This window comes from Euleptes europaea, chromosome 11, assembly GCF_029931775.1.
Source record: "Euleptes europaea isolate rEulEur1 chromosome 11, rEulEur1.hap1, whole genome shotgun sequence".
Taxonomy (NCBI): Eukaryota; Metazoa; Chordata; class Lepidosauria; order Squamata; family Sphaerodactylidae; genus Euleptes; species Euleptes europaea.
In genome coordinates, this window is record NC_079322.1 from 26,541,513 (window position 1) to 26,569,264 (window position 27,752).

Below are 27,752 nucleotides of genomic sequence, written 5' to 3' on the forward strand. Positions count from 1 at the left end.
CTTCCCCTCCCCTTCTTCCCTAGGGTAACCCTGGGAAGACTGCCTCCCTCTCCATCTCTCTTTCCATCACTCCCTTCTCTTCCTTGATCCTCCATCCCCCTTCAGTGAATATCCAAGGCACGGGATCTGACTGCTGGAAGTCTTGAACGTTCCCCCCCTCTCCTCCCCTCCTTCAAGCTCAAAGGAAGCTCTTTCTAGACAACCATAATCTCACATCCATGGATCCAGCCTGTAAGAAGTCGCCTGTCACCTTGATCCAGTGCATGGGATTTGCTTTCTTCTTCCTCCATATCGGCTCTGTGGAAGCTGATGGTGAGTTCTGCTTGATCTTTAGTTGTTGCTGCTGCTAGTGGAATCCCCAGAACTATGTATATCATGCAGCATAATAGAAAAAAAGAAGTTTTAAAGAAATATGTATGTTTGGTTACTTTAGGGTCAGAAATGTTGGAGTCAAAGTTTCATGCAGACTGAGCAGCTCAACTGAAGGGGGGGGAATCTAAAATTATGTTAGTGACTTTCTCGATGCTATGTGGGGAAATCCAAAATCCACAGCGTTACAGCATAAACCCGCAATACAAAGAGTGCGGTTTCTCCCATCCTGAAATATTTCTCAAACTACAGTTCAGCAACCTAGATTTCTACAAACTGATTTGAAAGCAGAGGGGTATTTTTGCAAAGAAAAAATAAATCAATGGGTTGTACTGTTTCTTGGAACTACAAAAAAGTTCACTCATAATTCAAAGAATACTTACATGTAATTGTGTAAACCTTTTAATGAACTATGTATTCTTGGTAACACCTCTCAAAACTTTAATAAAGCCCTGGTGACTCCATTCTGGATTTTTCCCAATTAAAGAGAGGTTTCTTTCAAAACAGGAATCAATAGTCTCCTTTTCCTTATATACAAGCACACATGTTGATGAAGCAAATGTCAGTCTCCTGTCTCTGCTCTGATTCGAATGTAACTCTGGACAGAAGAGACAAAAACTGTTTAATGGATGTGTGGTAGACACTGAAATGGACTTAGAATATCTCGTATACAAACCCTTTATAATTGTCTAAATACTTGTGTATCCAAGCTGCCTAACAACTTGATTTTGTTGCTGATGACTGAGTGGTATGGGGAGGGGGGAGACGGGAAGGGTTTCATAGGGACAGAGCATAATTAAACTGGGCAAAAGATTTCATTCACTTTAACTTTGAAACTTATTTAATTCCACATTTGCATCTGCTGTTGCCCTCCAATGCAAATGGATATGTGTTTATTCTTTATTTTAATTTAAATTTTATTCTACTTCATAGTGAAATTCAGAACAAATATATAAGCTGGTGCTATATTTGGGGAGTGCATTCTCTACATCAACATTTACTGCTGGGTCCGGACTTTTTCACACCAAAACATCTGTGTCGCATTCCTATCATGACCTTGTATCAGGGATTGTCTACTACATAAAAGGCTGTTCAGCAGAGACTGAGGCCATTTATGCAGGGACGTTTCCCAGCAGTCACCCCTGCCCACTGCTTCGGGGCTTCCTTTTGATTAGGCATGCCTTTTCTGCTGTTTTAGCCAGAATCTAAAAAACATCGGCAAAATGAACAAGAAGAGCAAGGAGACCTCTGAAGGGCGGGAAAAGGCATGCACAATCAAAAGGAAACACCCCTGCATAAATGGCAAATGCGATTTTGCATGCCTTTTCTGGAAACGTCCCTGCATAAATGGCATGTGATGGCCTCATTGGTTCCAACAGAGTTCATTTTATGCAGCAGAAGATTCCAAAGTTCTTAAAACTCTTTAGCTGGTGAAATGCTCCCTAATGAAGAGTTCTGTGAAGCGCAAAAGCTTGCCTACTCCTATGCCAACCAGTTAGTCCAACAAAACACACCAGATATCTTCTTTGTACTGAAGGCACAACTAAAGGATAAATAATAGCTAGATATGAAAATCTGCATCTTTATCATTTTACAGCTTTATGGAACCACATGCCACTACCTTTACAGTGAGAAAGCTTCAGTCCCACCTCTACCCTTCAATTCATGCTTTGGGCAAAAATACAATTGCAGACAAGTTTTATCTATTTTTTTTTTAAGAACAGCTGTCCAAGGAACTGAATAAGTCATATGAGAAAGTTCCCATCAAAATATAGCATAAAAGAAAATGAACATTATATTTTGCTTTGTTAAGGGTATTTGGCAGGATCATGAGTGTTTTTATTGCTCTTCTAGGATGAGTGGTTCTAGAACTTCCTCTTAGATGGATGTGAGAGTATAAATTGGTATATGTCACTACTTGAATCTTTCTAGCAGTTTTATAATTTCAATTTCTGATACTTTACAAGAGACCCTGCAATTCTGATATTATTACTGAGAAGTGAATTTCCTTGAAATCAATGGAAGTTACTCCTAGGTCAATACGCTTAATGATTCTTTTAGTGATTCTATCTGGGAACAATTGCAGTGGAATAAATGGGATCTTCTATTATGTCCTATTAATTTCACTGAGACACAGTAATATGTAAATACTCTGTCTAAAACTGCAGTCTTAAACGCACTTGCTAGGGAGTAAGTTCTGTTGCACTCAGTGGAATATATGAGTAGAAAAATAGTGTTGGAAGGACCTCAAGGGTCATCTAGTCCAACCCCGAACAATGCAGGGAATTTACAACTACCTCCACTCCCCCAGTGACCCCTACTTCATGCTCAAAGGAAGGCAAAAAACCTCCAAGATCCCTGAGCCAATCTAACCTGGAGGAAAATTCCTTCCTGACCCCAAAGTGGCAATTGGTATTACCATGAGCAAATAAGAAAGGGCCACAAGAGCTGAGCACTGACTCATCCCTTCCTGCCCTCCCTCTCATGATCTACCTAAATTCACAGAATCAGCATTGCTATCAGATAGCCATCTAGCCTCTGCTTAAAAACCTCCAAAGAAGGAGAGCCCACCACCTCCCAAGGAAGCCTGTTCCACTGAGGAACTGCTTTGTCAGGAACCTTCCTAATGTTTAGCCCAAAACTCTTTTGATCTAATTTAAATCCGTTGGTTCTTGTGGGGCAACAGAAAACAACTCTGCTCCATCCTTTATATGACAGTCCTTCAAAGACTTGAAGATGGCTATCTTATCACCTTTCAGTCATCTCTTTTCCAGGTTAAACATACCCAGCTCCTTAAACCTTTCTTCATAGGACTTGGTCTCCCTACCCCTCACCATCTTCATTGCCCTCCTATGGATACTTGCTAGCTTGTGAACATCCTTCTTAAATAGTGGTGCCCAAAACTGAACACAATACTCTAGGTGAGGTCTAACCAGAGCAGAGTAAAGCGATACCATCACTTCATGTAATATAGACACTATACTTCTGTTGATGCAGCCCAAAATCGCATTTGCCTTTTTAGCTACTGCATCACACTGCTGACTCATGTTCAGTGTATGGTCTACTAAGACCTCTAGATCCTTTTTGCATGTACTACTGCCAAGACAAGTCTCCTCCATCCTATAATTATGCATTTGATTTTTCCTACCTAAATTCAGAACTTTAAATTTATCTCTATTGAACTTCATTTTGTTAGTTTTAGCCCAGTTTTCCAGCCTGTCAAGATCATCCTGTACCTTGATTCTGTCTTCTACTGTATTTGCTACCCCTTTCAAATTTAGAATCATCTGCAAATTTAATGAGCATTCCCTCTATTCCTTCACCCATATCATTTACAAAGGTGTTGAACAACCCAGGGACTAGAACAGATCCCTGAGGAACTCCACTTGTCACTCCTCTTAGGGTTGTATTACATGTCTGTCTCCATGTACAGACATAAAACAGAAGCTTCCAAACATTTGTGATATATTTTATTTAATAGTTATTAATATTTCCCTTCTTTTCTGCCTTGATTATCTCTCAAAGTCTTTGGGATATATATTCGTTAGGATGGATCTTTAACAACATACACCTAGTTACAATGAGTAAGCTTAAAAAGGAGGCCCAGATGCCTTGTTAGAGTTACAAACTTTTTAGTCCGAACATGTTCTTTTCTGATGAAGCCACAGGATGTGTTCTTCTGTTACAGCCAAAAGTCCATGATGGTGTATGTAAGGGCCAGAGGATCTCCCCTAAAGTGAATTCTCTATATCTAATAGTAAACTGGTTGGCCCTTCTGTGGATCATGAAACTGCACAACAGGGCCACCCACAGACAAGGTAGGGCTCTCTACATACTTGGGGGTCTCTCTGGGGTTGCAGAAAAATATCACTTTGTAAATTAACAAAGGGGGGGGGGAGAGCCTGGCTCGAAGAGAAGTAGATATGCTCTAAAGGCAATGAATGTTGAGAGCAGCTGAGCTGAATTAAAAGAAAAAGTGTGTGTGTGGGGTGGGGGGAGCAAGCTCCTGAGACCCTAGATAGACCTGCACTGGGAGACTTTGTGGGATGGGATATTTAGATGGTTTCACCCTTTGGCCATTCCTCGCAGGCTCCCAGCATGGAATATCTAACCATAAACTGGCTGGCCCCCACATGGATCAATAGGGTTGCCAATAGGGTTGCAAACCACCAGGTACTAGCTGGAGATCTCCTGCTATTACAACTGATCTCCAGCTGATAGAGATCAGTTCCCCTGGAGAAAATGGCCGCTTTGGCAATTGGAGTCTATGGCATTGAAGTCCCTCCCCAAACCCCAGACGCTGCCCCCCAAACCTCCCGCCGGTGGCAAAGAGGCACCTGGCAACCCTATGGATCAACAAAGCTCCACCAACCAGGCAGGGTTCTCTATCTACTTGGGATAATTCCCTGTCGCGGTAGCAGAAAAACATGATTTTGTAACTTAACCTACAGAAGGGGGGGGGAATTCTCAAAAACCATACTGATGAGTATATATTCTCCAGGAAAGATAATGCCCAGAGCAGTTGAGTGTCAGTTACTGAAAAGAGACATGGGGGAGGAGAAGTCAGCCTGCGCCAGTTTAGAGCTTAGAAAATTCTGGAGGGAAGATTTGGGAATGAGATTTCCACAGTTTTCCTCCTCTTCCTGCAGTCCCCAGCGTGTACAATTCTGAGATTTATGTTTTGGAGTGATTTAGGATTTTTATAAGCACAATGTGAGTTTGTTAATGATTTTGGACTGGGGGAAGTCAGACTAATGGCTTCTCTAAGGGCAAGTCTCCGGCTTTACAGATCTATTGTATGGATTATTTGAGTTACTAGAGATTACTAATGAGTTACTGGGAAAAAATTAAATACAAAATCAAACTGTAAGGCCACACTCTCTGCTATCTTAGAAGATTTATAGTGAAATGCCAGACGTGAATGGGGTTTATTAACTTATCTCTGTTCAGGGGGATTTGCGTGCTCCCATTTTTAACAAAAAGTGCCCAGTCTTCGAAACTTATTCCAATTTTTTTCAATGTTGTAATTAGTGTGATACTATAAATGGCATGTAACTGCACTGCTGAAACGAATAAAACGAATTAAATTTTGATGCTAAGATTCTGGTATAGACTATTTTTGCCACGATACGGATCCAAGAGATTAAAAGATATTCCAGTCTTTCTGTGTGTAAGGGAAAGGATCTGGCCCTGCCAATCTACACAGCTAGGGGACAGAATTCACCTTACTGCACTGCCAGGCCACCTCCTGGGGCTGGAAAAGGGATTAAGTCGACTGGCACACTTAATCTAGTTCTGGCACATTATTGTGTGGTAACATATTGTTTTACCTGTTTACTAATTTATTATTATTATTGCTGTGGTTGTTGTTATTTTGCCATCAAGTCACATCTGACATATGGCGACTCCTGGTGGGGTTTTCATGGCAAGAGATGTTCAGAGGTGGTTTGCCATTGCCTGCCTCTGCGTCACACCCCTGGTATTTCTCAGGGGTCTCCCACCCAGCTACTTGCCAGGGTCCACCCTGCTTAGCTTTTGAGATCTGATGAGATCAGGCTAGCTTGGGCTATCCAGGTCAGGGCAATTAATACTACTACTACTACTACTACTACTACTACTACTACTACTACTACTACTACTACTACTTATCTCTCTCCCCCTGACCGGTTACCATCTGAGTGAGAGTGGCTGGCTGTGTCACTGAGTCAGCTGAGATCCTGTGTCCATGAAAATTTTTTGAGCACCATCTGTCTTTGTTTTAAATTGTTTAATCTTAGACTGTTGATTTTAATTATTTATATGTATTGCTGTTTATGATACATTCTGTTGTTACTCGCCCTGTGCCTGGCCTTGGCCGGGATAGAGGGCAGGATACAAATCTAATTGTTAAAGTTATCATCATCATAATTATTATCATCATCATTAGTATTATTACCATCATTACCATTATCATTATCATTAATTAAAACATTTATATCTCACTTTTCCTCATAGTTCAAGGTGGCTTACAATAATAGCTTAAAACATGTTTAGTTAGAACCAAACTGGATTCTGGAAGTACTACAATAAGACCACATAGGGTGTGCTCACCTCTACACCTAGGTCTAAACTTGCCGCAATCCCTCCCAATGTACTTTGATTTTCTGATAATCTTGCGATACAGACAATTATTTATGTTGGCTAGACTGAATGCCATCCCATCAGGGGAATTAATAGGTCGTTTAAATAGGGTACCGTACTGTGAGAGAGTACGTCAATGTGGTTCTGGCCAAATAGACACTCTTCAGCATTCCTTGTTTAGCTGTGACTTGCTCCGCAAGGCTAGAGACAGATGGATAAAGCCTTTTATTTAGGAATCTGAACTGGATAATCTGAGGGCTCTTTTAGCAGGGGCGTATATTACATTGGCAGCTGCCAAATTTCTTTCCCAGTCAATTAAGATTAAAAAATACTAATTTCCTTACGGGTTATTTAAATAGTGCCTTTAAAAAAAATAATTGGTCTCAGTGTGACACTGTACATGAACAGTATCATTAAAGTAAGAACCAAATTAAAATAGCAAACATCAAATCTCTCCCTCCCCCCTTAAAAGATGCCTGTCGTTCAAACACTCTCAAAAGCCCTGGCAAATAAGCAGATCTTGCAGCGCCTCCTGAAGATCTCCAGGGAGGGGGTTCTTCTCACCTCTTCAGGGAGCCCATTCCACAGAGCTGGAGCCACAATAGAAAAGGTCAGTGCCAGACAGGCCACCCTAAGTGGTGGGATGGCCAACAGATGGCTACCTGATGACCGCAGTTCGTGCACAGGGACATACAGGAGGAGATGGTCTTTCAAATATTGTTTTGCCCAATCCCAGCTCCTGGAAATTGTAGTCTGGTATAGTGAACTAAAAAAGGAGCCCTGCGGCGCAGAGTGGTAAGCTGCAGTACTGCAGTCCAAGCTCTGCTCACAACCTGAGTTCGATCCCGACGGAAGTTGGTTTCAGGTAGCCGGCTCTAGGTTGACTCAGCCTTCCATCCTTCCGAGGTCGGTAAAATGAGTACCCAGCTTGCTGGGGATAAAGGGAAGATGACTGGGGAAGGCACTGGCAAACCACCCTGTAAAACAAAGTAAACGTTGGGATGTGACGTCACCCCATGGGTCAGGAATGACCCGGTGCCTACACAGGGGACCTTTACCTTTTTTATGGTGAACTAGCAGTTCCAGATAAGCAATGTAACACTTCTGATCATGAGATGTCCCTTTGTCATAATGCTCCTCTTCCAACTGCAGCCTGGATTTGGCTGAAGCCACTGGCAAGATTGAGGAGGAAAAACCTGCATGTTGGGGATGGCCTAAACTCAATCACAGTCCGATTTTGTTTTAACCACCCTAAATAATTTGGTGTCATCTGCAAACCTGGCCACCTCACTGTTCACCCCAACTCCAGATCATTTATAAACAAGTTGAAAAGCCCAGGTCCCAACACAGATCCCCAAGGGACCTCAAGGTTCACATCCCTCCATTGTGAGAACTGACCATTGATTCCTACTCTCTGCTTCATATTTTTCAGCCAGCTCTCAATCCTTAAGAGGACTTGTCCTCTTATCCCATGACTATGAAGTTTGCTTAGCAGTCTTTGCTAGGGGACTTTGTCAAAAGCCTTTGGGAAATCCAAATACACAATGTCCACAGGCTAGTTCCTGTCCACATGCTTAATGACACTTTCAAAAAACTCTAAAAGGTTAGGGTTATAATCTAACACACCTACCCTTCTAAAGATATCATCTAAGCCTATCAGAAGACACAATTAGTTCTCTGAATAACTTACAATGACTTACAAGATCGTTGCACATTTTTTAATTGTGTGTACCTTGCCTTGCAGGTAAACTGCTTGCCCTTGGACCCAGGAATGGTTCTCAAAGTATGGACTTAGCCATGGCTCGGCAATCATGTGCTGCTGTAGGAGCTCATTTAGCCAGTGCAGAAGAACTGAGGAGAGCCATCTGGTTTTGTTCCTTTGCTGTGTGTACGAGAGGCTGGCTGGCTGATGGCACCATTGGGTAAGAAGAAAAGAAAGAATGAAAAAAGCATCTGAGCTCTGTGTCATATTATAATTAAAGCATTATAAATATATAATTTTGCAGCTGAACTAGGGTTGTCAACCTCCAGGTACTAAAAAAAAGCAAAACAAGCACTGATAGCTAACTAATAATCTTATTGAATCATGAAATCATGAAAGAATGGGCGTCTCTTCCTAAGAAGATTTCGCTCAGGTAGACATCCCTGCACCCAAAGCACACAATTGGCTGACATTGCTTCAGTACTTTTGTTGGAAATTAAGAACTTTGAGCGATTGTAATCATTTGGGACGTTAGTCATCTTTGTATGTGCAAATATTGTTGCCTTATTGTGCTTTGTAAATTTCATGATTCAATAAGATTATTAGTTAGCCATCAGTGCTTGTTTTGCTTTTTTATAACCATATCTTAGCACAAGGTTTTATTTGATTACAAAACCTCCAAGTACTAGCTGGAGATCTCCTGCTATTACAACTGATCTCCAGCTGATAGAGATCAGTTCACCTGGGGAAAATGGCCGCTTTGGCAATTGGACTCTATGGCACTGAAGTCCCTCCCCTCCTCAAACCCTGCCCTCCTCAGGCTCCACCCCAAAACTTCCCACCGGTGGTGAATAGGGACCTGGCAACCCTAAGCTGAACCCAGACCAGTTAATGGACTCGCCCATGATAAAACAGTCCTGCCATCTTGATTATAATTTGATGCAGAGCCTAGCTTGGTCATAAGCAGCAATGCATTGTCTCTACCCATTTGAGTTGCTTTCTAATATATCCTATGATGTTTCAGAGACCTCTGAGATGCTCTCTTAGTTTGCAAGCCCTGTTCCCTTCTGCCCCCACTAGCTACATCACCTCCAGACAGGAGAAAAATGGAACAGGGGAAAATGGAACAAAAGAAAAATTACAAGATGAAGTAGGACCTTTGCTGGGAGGATATAGTAGACATATAGTAGGATATTGTCCATGGGGGGTTATTTTTATGGGATATATATAATCTCTTATGTGCTGTGTGGAACCCATGCTCCAATTTCACTTGCAGCTGAGTGAGGGAAAAGGACAATTGAATAGTGCAAAAAGGTTGTGTGAAAGCAGCCTATGGGTAAAACAGTTGGATCACTTAGGAATAGCCGTATGTAAATACAAAGCTACTATCAGGAGTCCCAATGAGTCAGAGAGACCCAGACCCAGGAACAGACTCCTCATCCGACAATGACCAGGACAAACCAGGGATCGCAATGGGGGGTGATCAAGAATCTCAGGAGACATCCACCACCATTGGCTCAGTGGTAGAGCATCTGCTTGGCATGTAGAAGGTCCCAGGTTCAATCCCTGCCATCTCCAGTTAAAGGACTAGGCAAGTAGGTGATGTGAAAGACCTCCACCTGAGACCCTGGAGAGCCACTGCTGGTCTGAATAGACAATACTGATATCAATGGACCAAGGGAGAATACTGATTTCAATGGACCAATACTGATTCAGTATAAGGCTTCACGTGTGAACCTAAACAGCGATGTTGTTCACTGAACCCCTTCCAGGCCCCTCGATTCTGAAGCATCTGTCAGACCTGCCCCTGAAGCCTCAGCATGCCAGACTCCAGGTTAGCTAACACCCTAACACATATCACCAGATTCCAGACCACCAGTCCCCCAGGTTCTCCCCCCACCCAGCAGGAGCAACAGAGACGGCAAGCCCACAAGGAGGCAGTTCAACGCTGAAAAAGTGCCAGGCTAGCATCTTGTATTCCAGGTACTTAGCCAGATCACTGCCTAAGTGCGTATAGGGCTTTGCAGGACTGGGTAGCAATCAAACACTGGCCATATGAAGCCCAGGGTGGGATGTCTCCCTCTTTAGTAGGGTTGCCAACCTCCGGGTACTAGCTGGAGATCTGCTATTACAGCTTATCTCCAGCGGATAGAGATCAGTACACCTGGAGAAAATGGCCGCTTTGGCAATTGGACTCTATGGCATTGAAGTCCCTTCCCTCCCCAAACCTCGCCCTCTTCAGGCTCCACCCCTAAAACCTCCCGCCAGTTGCCAAGAGGGACCTGGCAACCCTACGCTTTAGACTGTTTCAGCCCTAGGCTGAGCAGAAAGCCTTGCTCCTTCAACCGGTTCACATGAGCAGTATGCTTCTGAGGTAATTGTGATCCTGGTCCCAGCTGTATCGACTTCAGAACTCTTTGGATGAGGAGACCCTACTTCTTGTTAGCCTTTCTCCCAAGGAGTTGGAAGACTGCTTCAAGCCCCTGCAGCTAAAGACGGAACAGCCATACTATTTAAATACAAACCCAGACCTCCCTTCCACAATTGTAGTAATTTGGCTGAATGTTCAGCAGCTCTTTGGGGTTGCCATCTGGATAACAGTCATCAATGAATCTATAGATCGTCCACTGCTTCAGTTCTTACGAAAACTCCTAAATGCCCCTCGATGTGTTGCTGGCGTTACTCTTCGTTCCGAGTTTGGCCAAATGTCACTTGAAGCTAGGGCGTGGTTGGCCGCCTTTAAACTACACCTTAAACTGTGCTTTAGCACTGAGGGGTTCCTAGCTTCTCTGAAGCATGACCCTTTTAAATCCTCATGGCAAAAAATCTTAGATGAGAAATTGTCGTTGTTGGGCTTCTCGCAGGATATGAAGCTTTTACCAAAATTAAAAAGCGCATTAAAGAGCTCGATTATAACAGCACTACTTTTCGTGCTCGTCGCGTCTGTTCATCCCAGTTCTTCGGAATACCCCCTCCACGTGGTCTGCCTGCCTATACATATTATCTGACAACTCCTCATCTCTGTAGAGCTTTTTGCTTGGCTAGATTGAATGCTAACCCTTCTATGGTAATGCAGGGCAGAATTCTGAATATATCATACTCAGACAGGATCTGCCCTTGCTTTTCTGGCTCTATTGACTCATTAGCCCATGCCCTTTTGGAATGCCGCCTTTACGAGGAACTTCGGTCGCACTATATTTCCCCCCTTTTAATATACAAATCCAATGCCTCTGTGACTGACATAATGCCTTTTTTACTAACGATAGGGACCCCAAGGCTACATTGTCAGTGGCAAGATTTGTTTCAATCCTTATATCCCTCCAACACTAGATATAAGCTGCTCAAGATCAATTGATCAAGGAGCTTCTAAGGGATAAAAGGAAGGAATGTTCAACAGGCCAAGGAAGCCCTATTTGCTTCAGTCAGCCAGCTGCTTTATGAATTCTGCTGCTAGATGTTAAAAATGAAGTAAAAGGAAGGTGTTTCAAAGTCTGATCATACTTCAAAAGAAAATACAGTGATTTTGAAGGGGAGGAAGCCATTCCAACAGTACCCTGAGAATTTTCACTTGGCTGACATGTTTCCCTTCCACTGAAAGACAAAACGCTTGGCTACTATGCATCAACCCAATATGCAAAGTAATTTTGTTCCATGTATACATTTCAAAGGTGTTCTTTCAGACTCATTTATTTTTGCAGTATGTTTAAAGTGTCACCCACTTGGCAAAATCCTACGGTGCTTAAAATACATGTAAGCCATATTCAATAAAAGGACAACACACCAACAAGTGTAGTAGGGTTGCCAATCTCCAGGTATTAGCTGGAGATCTTCTGCTATTACAACTGATCTTCAGCCGATAGAGATGAGTTCACCTGGAGAAAAATGGCTGCTTTGGCAATTGGACTCTATGGCATTGAAGTCCCTCCCCTCCCCAAACCCTGCCCTCCTCAGGCTCTGCCCCAAAACCTCCCACCAGTTGCGAAGAGGAACCTGGCAACCCTAAAGTTTAGATATAAGGAAGGATGGTGATCTTGGTATAATTCCTCTTACAAAAAGACTTTAAAAAAAGTCTAATCTACATTAAAATACACTTAAATAGTATAATGTGTTTATGAATCGACAGTATCACACTGTTTAGAAGACCTTAATGAAAGTAAAACTGCTCAGATGAAAGGTGAAGCCAGGGTTTCACAGTTCAAAGGTAGGGTTGCCAGCTCCGGGTTGGGAAATACCTGGAGATTTTGGGGTGACTGCGAGGGAAACAGCCATGCATAAAAGGTCTAAATGATAAATTCTGTTACTACATCACCTATAGCAGTTAAGACACATTAAAGACATTACCATTTCCTTTGTCACATAGGGTGGTCTGATCCCATAGCCATCACAATCCAAGCAGATCATAGGGCTGAACTATCTGTAAATCCAGGATTTATTATGTTATATTTGCTGACCTGGATGGCCCAGACTAGCCTGATCTCGTCAGATCTCAGAAGCTAAGCAGGGTTGGCCTGGTTAGTATTTGGATGGGAGACCACCAAGGAATTATAGGATTGCTGTGCTGAGGAAGGCACTGGCAAACCACCTCTGTTAGTCTCTTGCCTTGAAAACCCAAAAAAAGGGGTCGCCATAAGTCGACTGCGACTTGACAGCACTTTACACATACACACACATTTGCTGATATCATTGGAACTTCTACTTTTATTGGGTAAATTCACCTTTAATTTTCAAAAAGAAGGGATTACTTTTTAATTTTCTTTCAACTGCTTCAAAACCAACAGAAATATGAAGATGGCAATAGTGACTACGTAGAGCTACTATAGAGAAGGGACTTTTCCTAGCTTGATTAATGATTTCCTGAATTGTTTCCATGGCTTGGGCATCCAAGCAGGCTTTGGGATTTCTATCACCTCACAACAAGAAAGAAAGAAAGAAAGAAAGAAAGAAAGAAAGAAAGAAAGAAAGAAAGAAAGAAAGAAAGAAAGAAAGAAAGAAAGAAAGAAAGAAAGGAAGGAAGGAAGGAAGGAAGGAAGGAAGGAAGGAAGGAAGGAAGGAAGGAAAGAAAGAAAGAAAGAAAGAAAGAAAGAAAGAAAGAAAGAAAGAAAGAAAGAAAAGACCTGTGTTAGGTGTGACATGAAGATATTTCAGCAGTTATACTGAATAAACGGTGCTGAAATATCCAAGTGGGTGCTGACTTAACAAGAATGAATATCTTCATTTCCCTCCAAAATTGATTGAAAAGGCAGTCTGATATGGTTAAAATGTCACCTATGGATTCTGAAATAGACTTCTGTTCATGAATACCATATATTTCATTTTCTTCTGGATTATATCCAAGTCTAACAGAATTTTTAATATGATCTGTCATTGGAATATTCCTTGTAGGGACTGGTTCACACAAGCAACTTCATTTCTCCATGAGATCTCAGTCCTCAAGATAACATGCTTACGTCTGTGTTGGGTTACGATTACTGTATGTAAAGATCTGATCCTGATAAAGAATTTATGTAGAATTATGACTGACAAGCCTTGACAAACATGGATTAAATTTAGAATAATAGCCCCCATCCCCCACTGGTGGCCGGGGGGATCTGGCAACCCTATTATAACTCATTGGGTTGGACCTTAAGAGCCACACTCCTGGAATCGAGCTTTTCACACTGCTTGAAAGTCCCCAACAGCCCCGTGGCGCAGAGTGGTAAGCTGCAGTACAGCAGTCCAAGCTCTGCTCATAACCTGAGTTTGATCCCAACTGAAGTTGGTTTCAGGTAGCCGGCTCATGGTTGACTCGGCCTTCCATCCTTCTGAGGTCGGTAAAATGAGTGCCCAGCTTGCTGAGGGTAAAGGAAAGGTGACTGGGGAAGGCACTGGCAAACCACCCCGTAAACATAGTCTGCCTAGGAAACGTCGGGATGTGACGTCACCCCATGGGTCAGGAATGACCCAGTGCTTGCACAGGGGACCTTTACCTTTTTTAAAGCCCCCTGTACCTCCTAAAAAGCTGCCATTGAGAGTTGTAGGGCCTTTGATGAGTAGGGTTGCCAGCTCCAGGTTGGGAAATACCTGGAGATTTTATGGGCGGAGCCTGAGGAGGGCGGGGTTTGGGAAGGAGAGGGACTTCAATGCCATAGAATCCAATTGCCAAAGTGGCCATTTTCTCCAAAGAAACTGATCTCTATTGGCTGGAGATCAATTGTAATAGCAGGAGATCTCCAGCTAGTATCTGGAGGTTGGTAGGAAAGAACACCTTTGCTGTAAGCTATATAGCTGGCAAAATTGACAGGAAGGACTCAACTCTTATTAAAAAAAATATTCTATATTCTACAAATATACAATTACAGCTTAATGACTAAGTGCTCACCACGTGTTACCACGTGTTGCACAACTTCTGATCATCTCTTGTGTCTTCTTCCTTTAGGACAACAGTGTGCAACAGGACAGGCAGCAAGGCACAGAGTGTGAAAGTTATTGATGTCCAAATTGAAATGGATCCTTCTCCAAGTGGCAGATATGATGCTCTTTGTGTGAAGGACAAAGGTCAGCACTGATGTGAAACTGAAATAATTGCTGCGGCATGCAGGAGCAAAGATTTTGTTTTTTTCTTTCAAAAAGCCTTATAGTGTTAGGGTAGAAATAATTTACTGCCTGGTTGAAATGGTATGGGTTGTATCCTGACAGTGACAATTGTTCATTGTGGATTCATTGCCCCTATTAAATGCAGAGGCATTCTCGGTGACATTGCAGCATCCACGCAAAAACTCTGGCACAAATTCGCTATCAAAGATGATGGATTTGGTAATTTAATATTTCCTTCAACAGCAAAGGGGGGGGGAAGCATTTGAGGCCCATCGATGCCAATGTAAACCCCTACAGAGAGCCAGCGTGGTGTAGTGGTTAAGAGCGGTGGTTTGGAGCGGTGGACTCTGATCTGGAGAACTGGGTTTGATTCCCCATTCCTCCACATGAGCGGCTGATGCTAATCTGGTGAACTGGGTTGGTTTCCCCACTCCTACACATGAAGCCAGCTGGGTGACCTTGGGCTAGTCACAGTTCTCTTAGAGCTCTCTCAGCCCCACCTACTTCAGGGTGTCTATTGGGGGGAGGGGAGGGGAAGGTGATTGTAAGCCAGTTTGAGTCTCCCTTAAGTGGTAGAGAAAGTCGGCATATAAAAACCAACTACTCCTACTCCTCTTCTTCTTCTTCCAGAACTGAACACTTGTCCTGAATAACATTTGGGCTTTTTGGTCTTAAGACTTTTCCATTTCTTCTAAGGCTTTCCATGTCTTCAGCACTGTGCCTGCCTTTCTGCCCCTCTCCCAGCCTTTAATTTAGCTGACAGGGAATTTCCAAGTACCTGGTGAAGTCATTTCAACGAATGAATGAAGCCATTCCAACCAGCCATACATTTCAGAGTGATACAGACATTCTGATGTCTGTGGTTTACCCACTGCACTTTAACTGTTTGGACTAAGATTATGTTTCATGCACTTCAGGTTTTTATCTCTCTCAGCATCGACTGCTCCCCCAACTCTGCAAAAGCTCCTCTCATCCATTGGGGGAAAAATTAAAATGGTGTAGATCTGTCCAAATTCTTAATGATAGGATTACCCACCACAAAACTCTGACTTCCCTCTAAAGGTTCTCTTGGCTGAATTTTGCAGAGACTATGGCAGATGTTTCAGGGTAGTCCACACTGCCCACAAGTCATTTTAGTATATACATATATGGTAGAAATATGTCTGCCATTTTAGAGTACCGTACAATTTAATAGAATGCCACAGCAGTTACATCTCTCTCTCTCTCATACTGAACTGCTGATGCGAATGACCAAGTTGTGTGAGTTGTGCAGCTTCTGCTGTGCAGTGTTTTGTGAGTTTGTGCGTTTCCTTCTTCTCCATGTTATACTGTGCATTCAAGCAGACTATGCAAGTGAGGAGCAACATGTGCAAACACCACTTGGTTTTTGGAATTTTGCTCTGTTTTCTCAAGTAGGATCAGAGAAAAGGCAGGTTCACATGCTAGCCAGAATAATCAGGTCCTCAAGTGTATGGGTGTGAAAGCTGGACAATGAAGAAAGCTGACAGGAAGAAAGTAGATTCCTTTGAAATGTGGTGTTGGAGGAGAGTGTTATGGATACCGTGGACTGCCAAAAAAAACCCACAAGTGGGTTCTAGATCAAATAAAGCCTGAACTGTCCCAAGAGCTAAAATGATTAAACTGAGGCTGTCGTACGTTGGTCACATTAGAAGACAAGAGTCACTGGAAAAGACAACAATGCCAGACAAACCTGAAGGCTGCAGGAAAAGAGGAAGACCCAACAGGAGATGGATTGACTCTACAATGGAAGGCACGACCCTCATTTTCCAAGATCTGAGCATCTGAGCCAGGCTGTTAACGATAGGACGTTTTGGAGGACATTGATTCATATGGTTGCCAGGAGTCAGAAGCAACTTGAGGTCACTTAATGCACACACACAAGTGTAGCAGCAGGCTGCAAGGATGCCTATTGAACAGCCAGTCAGTGCTGTCCTCTTTGAGCCAAACTAAACTAGACAGTCCTAGTCTCTTGTTGGGTTTGAGGGAAAGTGGAAGGGGACTCAATTCCTTCCTCTCGGCTCCCCCCCCCCCCCCACAGGTGATTGGTACTCATATCTGATTGCTCTGATGATGTTAGGAGAAGGTATGCAGAGAGCCAGACCTGCAAGGATGGTTTTTATATGCCAACTTTCTCTACCGTTTAAGGGAGAATCAAACCGGCTTCCAATCACCTTCCCTTCCCCTCCTCACAACAGACACCTTGTGAGGTACGTAGGGCTGAGAGAGTTCAGAGAGAACTGTGACTAGCCCAGGGTCACCCAGCTGGCTTCATGTGTAGGAGTGGAGAAACAAATCTAGTTCACCAGATTAACGTCTGCCGCTCATGTGGAGGAGTGGGGAATCAAACCCGGTTCTCCAGATCAGAGTCCACCGCTCCTAACCACTGTTATTAACCACTACACCACGCTGGATCACAACAAGTGCCACTCTGTTGCTCAAAGTGCCATTTGTCAATTATATCTTGATCTTAAACAGTCACCTCTTCTAGTCTCAGCTGGCGTGGCCATGCCAATTCATGCTGGTGTAATCTTGAGGTTGGGCTACTGTCACCCACTCTTAGTGGGACAGCTTTTATAGATAACTCAGAAACTTTGTTTAGTAAAAAACATGGCCACCTGTCTGTGACTGGGACATGCTGCTATTCTTGTGTTGAAACAGCTGCACTGGTTGCATGTAGGCTTCTGGATTAAATTTAAAATGTCACTTACTTCCTTTAAAGCCCTTTGTGGACTCCAGTCCCACATACCCACCATGCTTCTGGATTAAATTTAAAATGTCACTTACTTCCTTTAGACCGCCCCAGCCCACCTTCGAAGAAGTAAGGGGCTGGGCGAATTTTGGCTGCGGTCACGAGAATGAGAGCCAAGCGCTGGGCATCGTCAGGCCTGACGTACGATGAGGGGTGGAGCCAAGGGAAGGGATATTATTGACTGGGTCGGGCATACCCTCCCACTTTGGAAGTCGAACAAAACAACTCCGGTGAGCACCCTGAGGCATCAGTTTGGAAGATGATGGAGTAACCCTCAGACCAGGACTGGGGCCTCGGTGCCTGGCAGGGACCTGGGACAGGAACTCCTTGAGGGGTGCCGTTATCCTTTACCTACAGACCTTGCGGCTAGGGTGGATTGGACGTGGCACACCTCCCTCGAGCACTAAAAAGGATTGGCAAGGAAGAGCAGGAGCCGTACCACACGTGACGGCTCAGAGCTCAGAGCCAGGGTGGGTCTGGCCCTAAGAACGGGGATGCAAAAAACAAGAGGAGGCCTGACTCTTCAGCAGCCCCGCAATGGCCCGCACTGCAGTCAGTTATTGGGGATGTTTTGGTTGTGTGCACTGCAGATCCCTCTTGAACAATAAAAATAAAGTTGGCCCTTTTGATTATCCCAGCTCTGGTGTCAGCTTTCGTTATTACGCATCCGTGGACAAAAGCCCTTTGTGGACTCCAGTTCCACATACCCACCATGCAGCAGTAATGCTGTTCTCAACCATTTTTGTTCCTCATTCTGTCTGTTAGAAGGAGCTTTTTTAATACCCCGCTTTTTCTCTACCGTAAGGAGTCTCAAAGTGGCTTACAATTGCCTTGCCTTCCCCCTCCCCACAACAGGATCCTTGTGAGGTAGGTGGGGCAGATAGGGTTCGGAGAGAACTTTAACTAGCCCAAGGTCACCCAGCAGGCTTCAGGTAGAGGAGTGGGGAGTGGAACCTCGTTCTCCAGATTAGAGTCTACAGCATTTGACCACTACACCATGGTTGGCTCATGGTTAGAGAGGCTCACTCAGTTATCTGCCTGGTCACAGCCTTTGGTTGCGGTCTCAGTTCTTTGGAACAAGCTTTCAGAAATGATCAGGAAAGTACCATCCAGGCTGGCACTTAGGAAAATGTGCAAAATGTTCCTTCGTTGGAGGACTTTCTTTGGAATTATGAACTGTTGTTGCCTCTGATTTTCACTGCAGGTTCTTTGTATAACATTGTTTGTGCTTGCGACACGTTTTTTTAGCAACATGTTACCTTTATGCCTATTGGCTTTCTTATTATGAGGCTTTTTTTGGGAAAGGCAGGCTGAAACTTTAAATAACCAAATAAATATAATAAATCACTTTCATGGGTTCATCTCCTAATATCACACCATCTCAGACATCATATCCCAACCCTACAGCCTAACCAGACTTTTCTAACACTAGATTGTTTACTTCCCCTCACCCCTCAGGCCGACCATGTGGGGATCCTCCATCGTTCCCTCACACAGTTCTCTATGGTCACACTGGGTTTGAAATGGGAGATGAACTGCACTACATCTGTGTCCAAGGATATGTCATGAGCAACAAAGACGCTGCTTTCACTCTGCTTTGTCACACCTGCGGAGAATGGTTTGGTCAAGTCCAGGCCTGTGTCAAAGGTAAGACTATTGACTAAGCCTATATCTCAGTGTCTTGGATTGTCCTTAAGTAATCCAGTATGTCTCTTTATGCATTTACTGCACATAGAAACTTTTTCCTTCTTGTACTGCTAGTAACTCTTCTGGTCAGTTCAGTTCTTTATTTTAAAAACCCTCACAGCACTCAATATGTACACATGACCAACCATATGGCCTATAATCATGCTATTGATGTACAAATGGAATCAAAACCAAAAAACAAAACAAAACAAAAAACTGGACCAAACTTATTTTTTTCTGAAACAGTATCTGAACAATTAACCTGTACCTGTATTAACTAATATTAATTAATGTCTGAATCCACTTTGCCATGAAGATTACTGTGACCTTAGGCCAGTCTCTCAGCCTAAACGAACTCACAAGATTTTTGTGAAGGTAAAATGGGGAAGGGGGTCTATTTGTGATGCCTTGAGCTTCTTGGAGGAAGGGCAGGATTAAAAAATAGAATAATAAATATTATTAAAAGTATCATTGGAAAGTGAACAGAAACAGAACAAAAAAAAGTGTTCCAGGCTACTTGAACTAAGACAATTGATAAGGCATAAACAATTGCCTTATACAGAGTCAGACCATTTGTCCCACTGCTGTCTACTCAGAAAGGTATAACTCTTTGGTGTCTCAGGTATAACTCAGAAAGGTATAACTCTCTGGATCTCTCCTGGTCTGACTGCATTTCTTTCAATGGGACAAACCAGGATGGAAGCAGGGAACTGGTAAAGCATGTGCTCTAACAGAGAGCTGCAGTGCCTTCCAGTTCTTCAGTGGCCTGTGTGTTGCAATCCTGAGCATGCAGAAATAATATCTAGGAGGATTTCTAAACATCTGAAGTTTGTGCAGACTCCTGTGCCTTCTTTAAGGACTGGACAGCAACAGGAAGGACAAAGGCCTGCCGTTTTAAGGCTGCACTTCAAGCTTCAATCCTGTGAAGACAGTCTAGTACAGTCAGTCCTATGTAGTTGTTAAGATTGTTGTTGAAACTTTTTAAAAACTGTTGACATTTAAGCTAGCCTAAGTTGATAGTGCAGAAGCAACTGAATTATAGTGATATGAGGAAGAACAGAGCTGCCGCCACCGGTTCTATGAAAAAAGCCCACAAGAAAATTGCCCACAGAAAAAAAGCCACGGTCATAAATGCACACAAGAAAAAAGCCCACATGGAAAAAAGCCCACACAGAAAAAAGCCCACACGGAAGAAAGCCCACACAGAAAGAAGCCCACATGGAAAAAAGCCCACACGGAAAAAAGCCCACACAGGAAAAAGCCCACACAGAAAGAAGCCCACACGGAAAAATACTCAAAGTATTTTTTTAAATGTACATTATGAGTTTTATTTTTTATTTTTGTAGTGCAAACAGTGGAGTCTTCAAGAAGCCAGAAGAACAATGAAGTTATGATTTACTTGGGGTTTGAGTATCTCGCTTTTCGCACTGTCAATGGAGTGGTGACTTGGAGATGCAAACAGAATCGCTCTATAAAGTGCCATTCAATTATAAAAACAAAAGATGGTAACATAGTTCAAGAACCAATAGAGCATTGTCATGATTCCTGTCCTCAAAAAGCAGCAGCAAACATTGCCAGAAGCAAAATGAGGGAAGATATGGGAGCAGTAAGTGCTACTCCTCGCAATGTGATGGGAAATGGGTTGTCAGCGTTAAATAATGATATATTGTCCCATATGCCCAGACAATCATCCCTCGCAAGAAGTCTTCTCTATCACAGAACAAATGGTAATTTGCCTAACCCCAAAACCATAAATTTTGACATCCCTGAAAAGTACAGTCAACTCATACTTCACGATTCAGGTGTGGAGAATACAGACAGAATTCTGGTTTTAGGTGATAGAGATCTTATGCTCGAATTGAACAAAGATACCATCTATGGAGATGGCACATTTGATAAAGTGCCAAATGTTTTACCAACTGTACATGTGGCATGGCAAGGTGGGTAATTCATATCCGCCATGTATTTACATTTTACTCCAAAAAAAGAACACAGACACCTATAATTGAATTTTCAAATAATGAAGCTATTGATTCCAAATCTGGCACCTCAAAAGGTTTTAGTCGATTTTGAGAAGGCTTATATGAATGCAGTGAAGATTGCCTTTCCACATGCTGAGGTCAAAGGGTGTTATTTTCATCTGTGTCAGAGTCTCATTAGGAAAATCAACAACGTTGGCTTGAAGACTGAATATGAAACTAATATGAACATAAAAATTACACTGATGTCTCTTGCTGCATTAGCCTTTGTCCCAATAGATGATGTAAGAAGTGTTTTTGAAAAGCTTGCTGCCACATTTCCAGATGAAGACAGCTACAATGAGGTGCTCACGTACTTCTTTTCTACATATATCGAGGGTGCAGCAGGTAGAGATCCTCAGTTTCCTATAAGAATATGGAATCATGATGATGCAGCCCTTGAACGGTCACCAAAAACTACCAACTGTTGTGAAGGATTTCACAACGCTCTTAATTCCCTGTTCCACTGCAGTCATCCCAGTGTGTGGTTTCTATTTGATGGACTGCAGAGGGACCTGGCTTGCCACAAATTAACATTGGCTAATGCACAAGCAGGTCGCCCAGAGATGAAAAAGAGAAGATACGAGGCACTACATGACATGGTTGCCACTTCTGTGCAGGAGTATGAGGTGGAAGATAAACTTACTTACTTAAGGAGATTGGCTAATTTGCAGTAAAGATTTATATCTGAATTATTATTTACTCGATTCATTATTGAATGTTGGTCCCTCATTTAATCCAGGGGGTCCCCATTCATTCCGGGTTTGTTTTCAACAGCTGGCAGAGATATAAAAATAGTGAAATAGCTTCATTTTCATGTCAAATGAAAGAATTGGCAGGGATATTAAAACAGTGAAATGGCTTTAATTTCATGTCAAATAATCACTGTAAAGGAATAAAGTATATAGTTAAATAACAAATAAGAGACTTTTACAGAAGTATGAATAAAATTAATGTGAGATGTAAGAATAAAAAATGAATCATTATCAGGTATTATCATACCATTACAAATAATGTTTTTCATTATTTGGAAATAATAAAATATGGTTCTTTCTGATCTAGTTATTTTTTATTAAGTAATTATTAATGTTAATAGTTGTGAAAGTTATGTTATGGGTTGTAAAAATTATGTTATGGCTGTAATTTTTTAAAAACAAAACAAACAAATAATATTAAGTATTCAAATGTGAGTATTTTTATGTGTGGGCTTTTCCCCATGTGGGGATCTTTCTGTGTGGGGTTCTTTCCGTGTGGGCTTTTTTCTGTGTGGGCTTTTTTCCATGTGGGCTTTTTTCTGTGTGGGCTTTTTTCCGTGTGGGCTTTTATCTTGTGTGCATTTATGACCGTGGGGGTTTTTTTGTGAGCAATTTTCTTGTGGGCTTTTTTCATGTGGGTTTTTTTCTGGTTACCTCCGCAACCTACCCCAGGGAGATGGGGGCGGGGAAATGGGAGGTGCCATCATTGTGCTGTCATTATGTCACTTCTGAGGAAGCGATGTCACTACTGGAAGTGATGTCAAACCTCTGTAGGAATCACCACAAACCATAGGTTTTAGCATAGAGTTTCTGCTGATTCCTAGAGAATCATGACATAACGTCTGGGTTTTCCCAGAAGTTATATCAGGCTGTTGTGCCAACAGCAATTTTTTAAATTCATTTGTCTCCTGCTGGCTGATGGAGTGGCTGCAGGAAACAGGGGTAACCAGTGGGATGTCTCCTGTCATGGCAGGAGACCTGGCAACCCTAGCCTGTCCACATGCCACTCCTCTGTTGGCACAACTTTCCTCCTGCCTTGCAAGTCCTGCTACAACCCGCAGTCACATGTTCTGCCAAGCACCACTGCAGAACGGGTGCATGTGTGGTGCTTGTGGCTGGGAGCTCAGGCAGTAGTAGGACTCACAAGCAAGCAGGACAAGAACATAGGTGGGTGTAGAGGAAGGGGCACGTGGGCATGGTGGCAGATAGGGAACGAGAGGAGGCCCCGGAAATATTAATCTTCAATGTTTGATGAAAAAAACAAACACAGAGAGGATGATCACAAATCAGAGATGTTTTTGAAAAAAGGTGTGGATTGCCCTAGTACTTCACTCTATGCTCAAGTGCGTATTGTGCAAAAATCAGTCGGCACAAATTTAGCTTGATAGTAGTTGACAGATCTGAAGTGGATTACACCGCCTATGACTTGTGAGATTATTCTCTGATGTTTTCAGTTCTCATTGATGCTCTGGGTACTTGTGTTCCTGACACTGCCAAAAAAAAAAAAAAAACGCCTCTTTAGTTGCTTGGACACTGTGTTATTTCCAGAGTGCTGTCTCTCAAGCCAAATGCCTCATGCATCACAAGCTGTGAAGCACGAATACAGGTTCTGCGAGTGGTTTCTGGATAAACAAGAGGGAATAGAGGACATGTCTATATTAGGCGGCAGCAGAACACCTCTGTCAGAAGGATGACGATAAAAGGGAACACAAAAAGTTAAGAGAACATGTAAAGAGCAGCCTTTATGCATTGCACAGATAACAAGGGATAATATGAGGGCAAGACATGAATGACACGTTCACGGATGTGGCCATGTCATTCTCTCATGTGTGTTTATTGAGCCTCCTTTATGATGAAGCTCTCATTTTCATGTGTGAAAAGCAATACTCAATTACTCTTATCTTGTGAACTTAGGCAGATCATGAGAGGGAGGGCAGGAAGGGCTGCGTCAGTGTTTGGTTCTCGTGGCCCTTTCTGACATGCCCAGAAAGGGGAGACTACTGATTAGGGTTGCCAACCCTACTGATTAGGGTTGCCAACCTCCAGGTAGTATCTGGATATCTTCTGCTATTACAACTGATCTCCAGCCGATACAGATCAGTTCCCCTGGAGAAAATGTCTGCTTTGGCAATTGGACTCTATGGCATTGAAGTCCCTCCCCTCCCCAAACCCCGCCCTCCTCAGGCTCCGCCCCCAAAATCTCCCGCCGGTGGCGAAGAGGGACCTGGCAACCCTAATTATTCGGAATAAAGAATGGGAGACCACTGATAGTTACTGAATTATATCCCAGATTAAATATGGTCGAAATAGGCCTACCCTCGATTTTTTGAAAAACAGTAATACCGAAGTGATTTTGAGAAGGACGAGCATCTTCCTCAGCTTCCCAGAGCAGATGCCTTGTTATGGAGGGCTGACCAAACCGCTCCTGACTTAGAGGGTGGCCTAATAGCCCTTTTGATTGTATTTACGTGATTATGAAAAGCAATTTTAGTCCTATTTTCTGTCCTTTACTCGGCAAGGCTGTGGCTTCAAAAATAGTAGGCCAGACCTTCAAATTGGTGTAGCTTTTGGCCTCAGTGGAGCCGAAGCAACATATGCCAGCTAAGAACTGACCTTATAAAGCCACATCCTGATACCAACCGTTGCTTCTAAGAAAAGTAAAAATAACCGTACCAAAATGGTACAGTGAATAGACTTTCAGACATAATAATAATTTTCAGAAGAGTTCCTTTGCATTTGTCTCCCTGCCTATTACTATGCATAGGGCTGCTGAATAGCTAAAGTCTGAGGCTAGGAGAGTATTTCAGAATTTCCTTGTCAACATTTCAGTGTTTTCCCTGAGAAGTATCAGACCTCTGAGAAGTTATTTCTGGCAGAACTTTCTGTCTTCTTTAGGGGTGGGTGGGGAAAGGAGGGTAGGCACCGCGCAACCAAGACAGGTAAAACAGAACAAGCCTCACGGAATTCAGAATGGAACGAAAATGGGCATTTAGCTGAAAATGTTTTCTTTGTTTCAGAATATAAGAAGCTTGGTGAGCTGCTTAGAGTATTTCGGGTTAACGTTGCATAAAAGGCTACTGTAACAATCCTGTCCTGGGTTATTCCAATCTATAATCACCGCTGCAAAACCCATTATGAACTCTGTTCCCCAAAGTATGATACGCTGCAACTGGAATATCTATCATATTTTTATTCTTCCCAGCAGCTAACAGCAGAGCACATTCTCCATTTTATCCTCACAATAGCCCTGCGAGGTAGTTTTAGGCTGAGAGAGAGAGAGAGAATGGCCGAAGGTGAGTTTCATGCCGGAATGAGGATTTGAGTCCAGGGCTCACCTTAGGGTTGCCAACCTCCAGGTGGTGGCTGGAGATCTCCCGCTATTACAACTGACCTCCAGCCGATAGAGATCAGTTCACAAGAAGAAAATGGCTGCTTTGGCAATTGGACTCTATGGCATTGAAGTCCCGCCCCTCTCCAAACCCTGTCCTCCTCAGGCTCCGCCCCCAAAATCTCCAGATATTTCCCAACCTGGAGCTGGAAACCTTAGCTCACCTACATCTGTCCACTACATCTGTTTTCTTGGATACATGTCACTGTAGTATATAAACAGAATTATGCAAAATTCCTTTTTAAGTGTAATTTTGTCTATAACATTACAGAGTGTTGATTTGGTTGCTTAAGAGTCTAATATTATATAGTATGCATGTACTTAGTGTATTTATTATATATGCTGCTGTTTCGGCAGTTGATTTATGACAATTTTACTACTGCTACCAAACTGTAAGACAACAGAGACAAACTGCTTTAAGTTTCAGCCAGGTTGCTATAAGGATCTGAAGGAACTGTGGAGTAGACCACTCTCCAAATGGAGCTGGGCATATAGACAAGTATTGGTCTGCTTACAATGTAAAGAAAAGACTATGCCTGGCTCTTGTAAATAAATTGTATTTATCAATAAATAGATTGTTTTAGTTTAATCACAGAACTGTTTAATATTGTCTTTTATCTACAACACAACAATATCTAGAATAATATTTAAATATGCAATATATTCAAAATGTTCTAGGCCCTTCACATACATTGGGTTGGATCCTGCCAGCAGTTTTCACTTAATTTAACCCAATCCCCTTCCCTGTTGTAGCTTTTGTTCCAAATGGCTTTTGTACATCCTCTGGACTCCATCATGGGCCTTTTGGATGGTCAGAGGGTACCGCCTTTCTTTTTCTCTAACAGAGAAGCTGGTTGGATCCAACCCGTTATATCTAAGCTGGGTCAGTATTGTCTTCCCCATATTGCACAGGGAAAATGATGGTGACTTGCCTAAGGCTGGCTAGAGAGTTCCTGGCAGCAGCTGACAGCTCAGCTTCTCAGCCACTATGCTACACTAGCTCATAACTGTCATTGGATACTTTAAATGCCTAAAATTATTTTTGTGGACTTATTATGTTTTCTCTTTCAGATGAAACTGAGGGTCATATTGATTATGAGGATAATTTTCCTGATGACCTATCTATGCCTATTGAGGAACAGGAGGAAAATAATGCAAAAGAGACAGAGGAGAAGGATCACAAACCAGAGAAAACCATAGTTGATGGTACCAAGACACAGCTTGCTGAGGGTGGCAACCACATTGGAGTGAAAACTATATATAATGAGCAGGGCTCCAAATTGATATATGATGATGAAGATTTCCACATTGGACCTATACTTGTGAACAATGGTACAGGAGCAACAAAAAGTACAAATTCTAATACAGATGAATCTTGGCTAGATGGTTACCCTGTTACTCAAGAAGCAGTGGAAGAAGGGGAGGCAGAGGAGGAGGGGGATAAAACTGACGGATCCATGGGGATGGAAGATGACATTACCAGTAACCAACCGAACCACGTCGGCATTGGGAAAGCAGGCAGCAGCAGCCTGGAAAAGGATTTCATACCGATTGGGGCTGTTCCATCACTGACACATAATGCTGATGGAATCAAAGGAATGCCAATAGCACTAACTCCAACAAGTGCTCCAGAGAATGTAAGTATTAGCAACGGCTCTGAGGACGTCATCAGGTACATCCCGACCACACCTATGGGATTTGTCACTCAGGAATTGGCATCAGTAGCCACAGTCACTAGCTTGATCTCGGCCACGCTGGAGACTTCTACGGTGCTTGGTCTCATCGACCATATCCCGTCGCCAGAGGAAGAAGAAACGACAACCTTGCCTACGCAAGCAGTTACAACTGTGCCTTCTCAAAATGTCTTTACTGAGCCGTCAGCTGATGATTTAATTGAGCGAGACATTCTTAGCTACGGACTAGGAGGAAGGCTCCTGACCACTTTAGAACCCTGTGTGGGGACAGAGTGCTCCAGCTCAGACAAAGGCGCCATGATAGCCATCGGGGTGACTGTGCTTTGCTTGCTACTGCTGGCTGCTATTTTTGCAGTGTGGTGCTTTAGGAAAAGGCAACAGAAGACCTCTGTTTATAAACTGAACGGGAAGGATCATCCTGGGCACCAGCTACAACAGATTGAAATGCAGAGAGTCTAATCTAGCAGTCTACATTACTGGGAAGAAAGGGGAAAACTGAATGACAAATGCCCGCTGATGTCCACCAGTTCAAAAAACAATAAAGTGAAAACCTGTGTGTGGTTCAGCAGGGCTTGCAACTATTTGAAATCACAGCATAATATATTGATATTGGGGTTGATTTAGGTATCTCTTTTTTCAACCCTCCCATTTCTTGAAGATTTCAGGGCTGATTTAAA

The 27,752-nt window shown here is 42.9% G+C and overlaps 1 protein-coding gene across 1 annotated transcript; it reads left to right on the forward strand.

Annotated features, from left to right (window-relative positions):
• The first annotated feature begins 215 nt into the window (after window positions 1-215).
• Window positions 216-27,752, forward strand: SUSD5 (sushi domain containing 5). Its single transcript, XM_056857805.1, has 5 exons — window positions 216-312; window positions 8,234-8,411; window positions 14,607-14,725; window positions 18,993-19,181; window positions 26,453-27,752. The coding sequence occupies exons 1-5, from the start codon at window positions 219-221 to the stop codon at window positions 27,532-27,534; spliced, it is 1,662 nt and encodes a 553-aa protein (XP_056713783.1). The 5' UTR covers window positions 216-218; the 3' UTR covers window positions 27,535-27,752.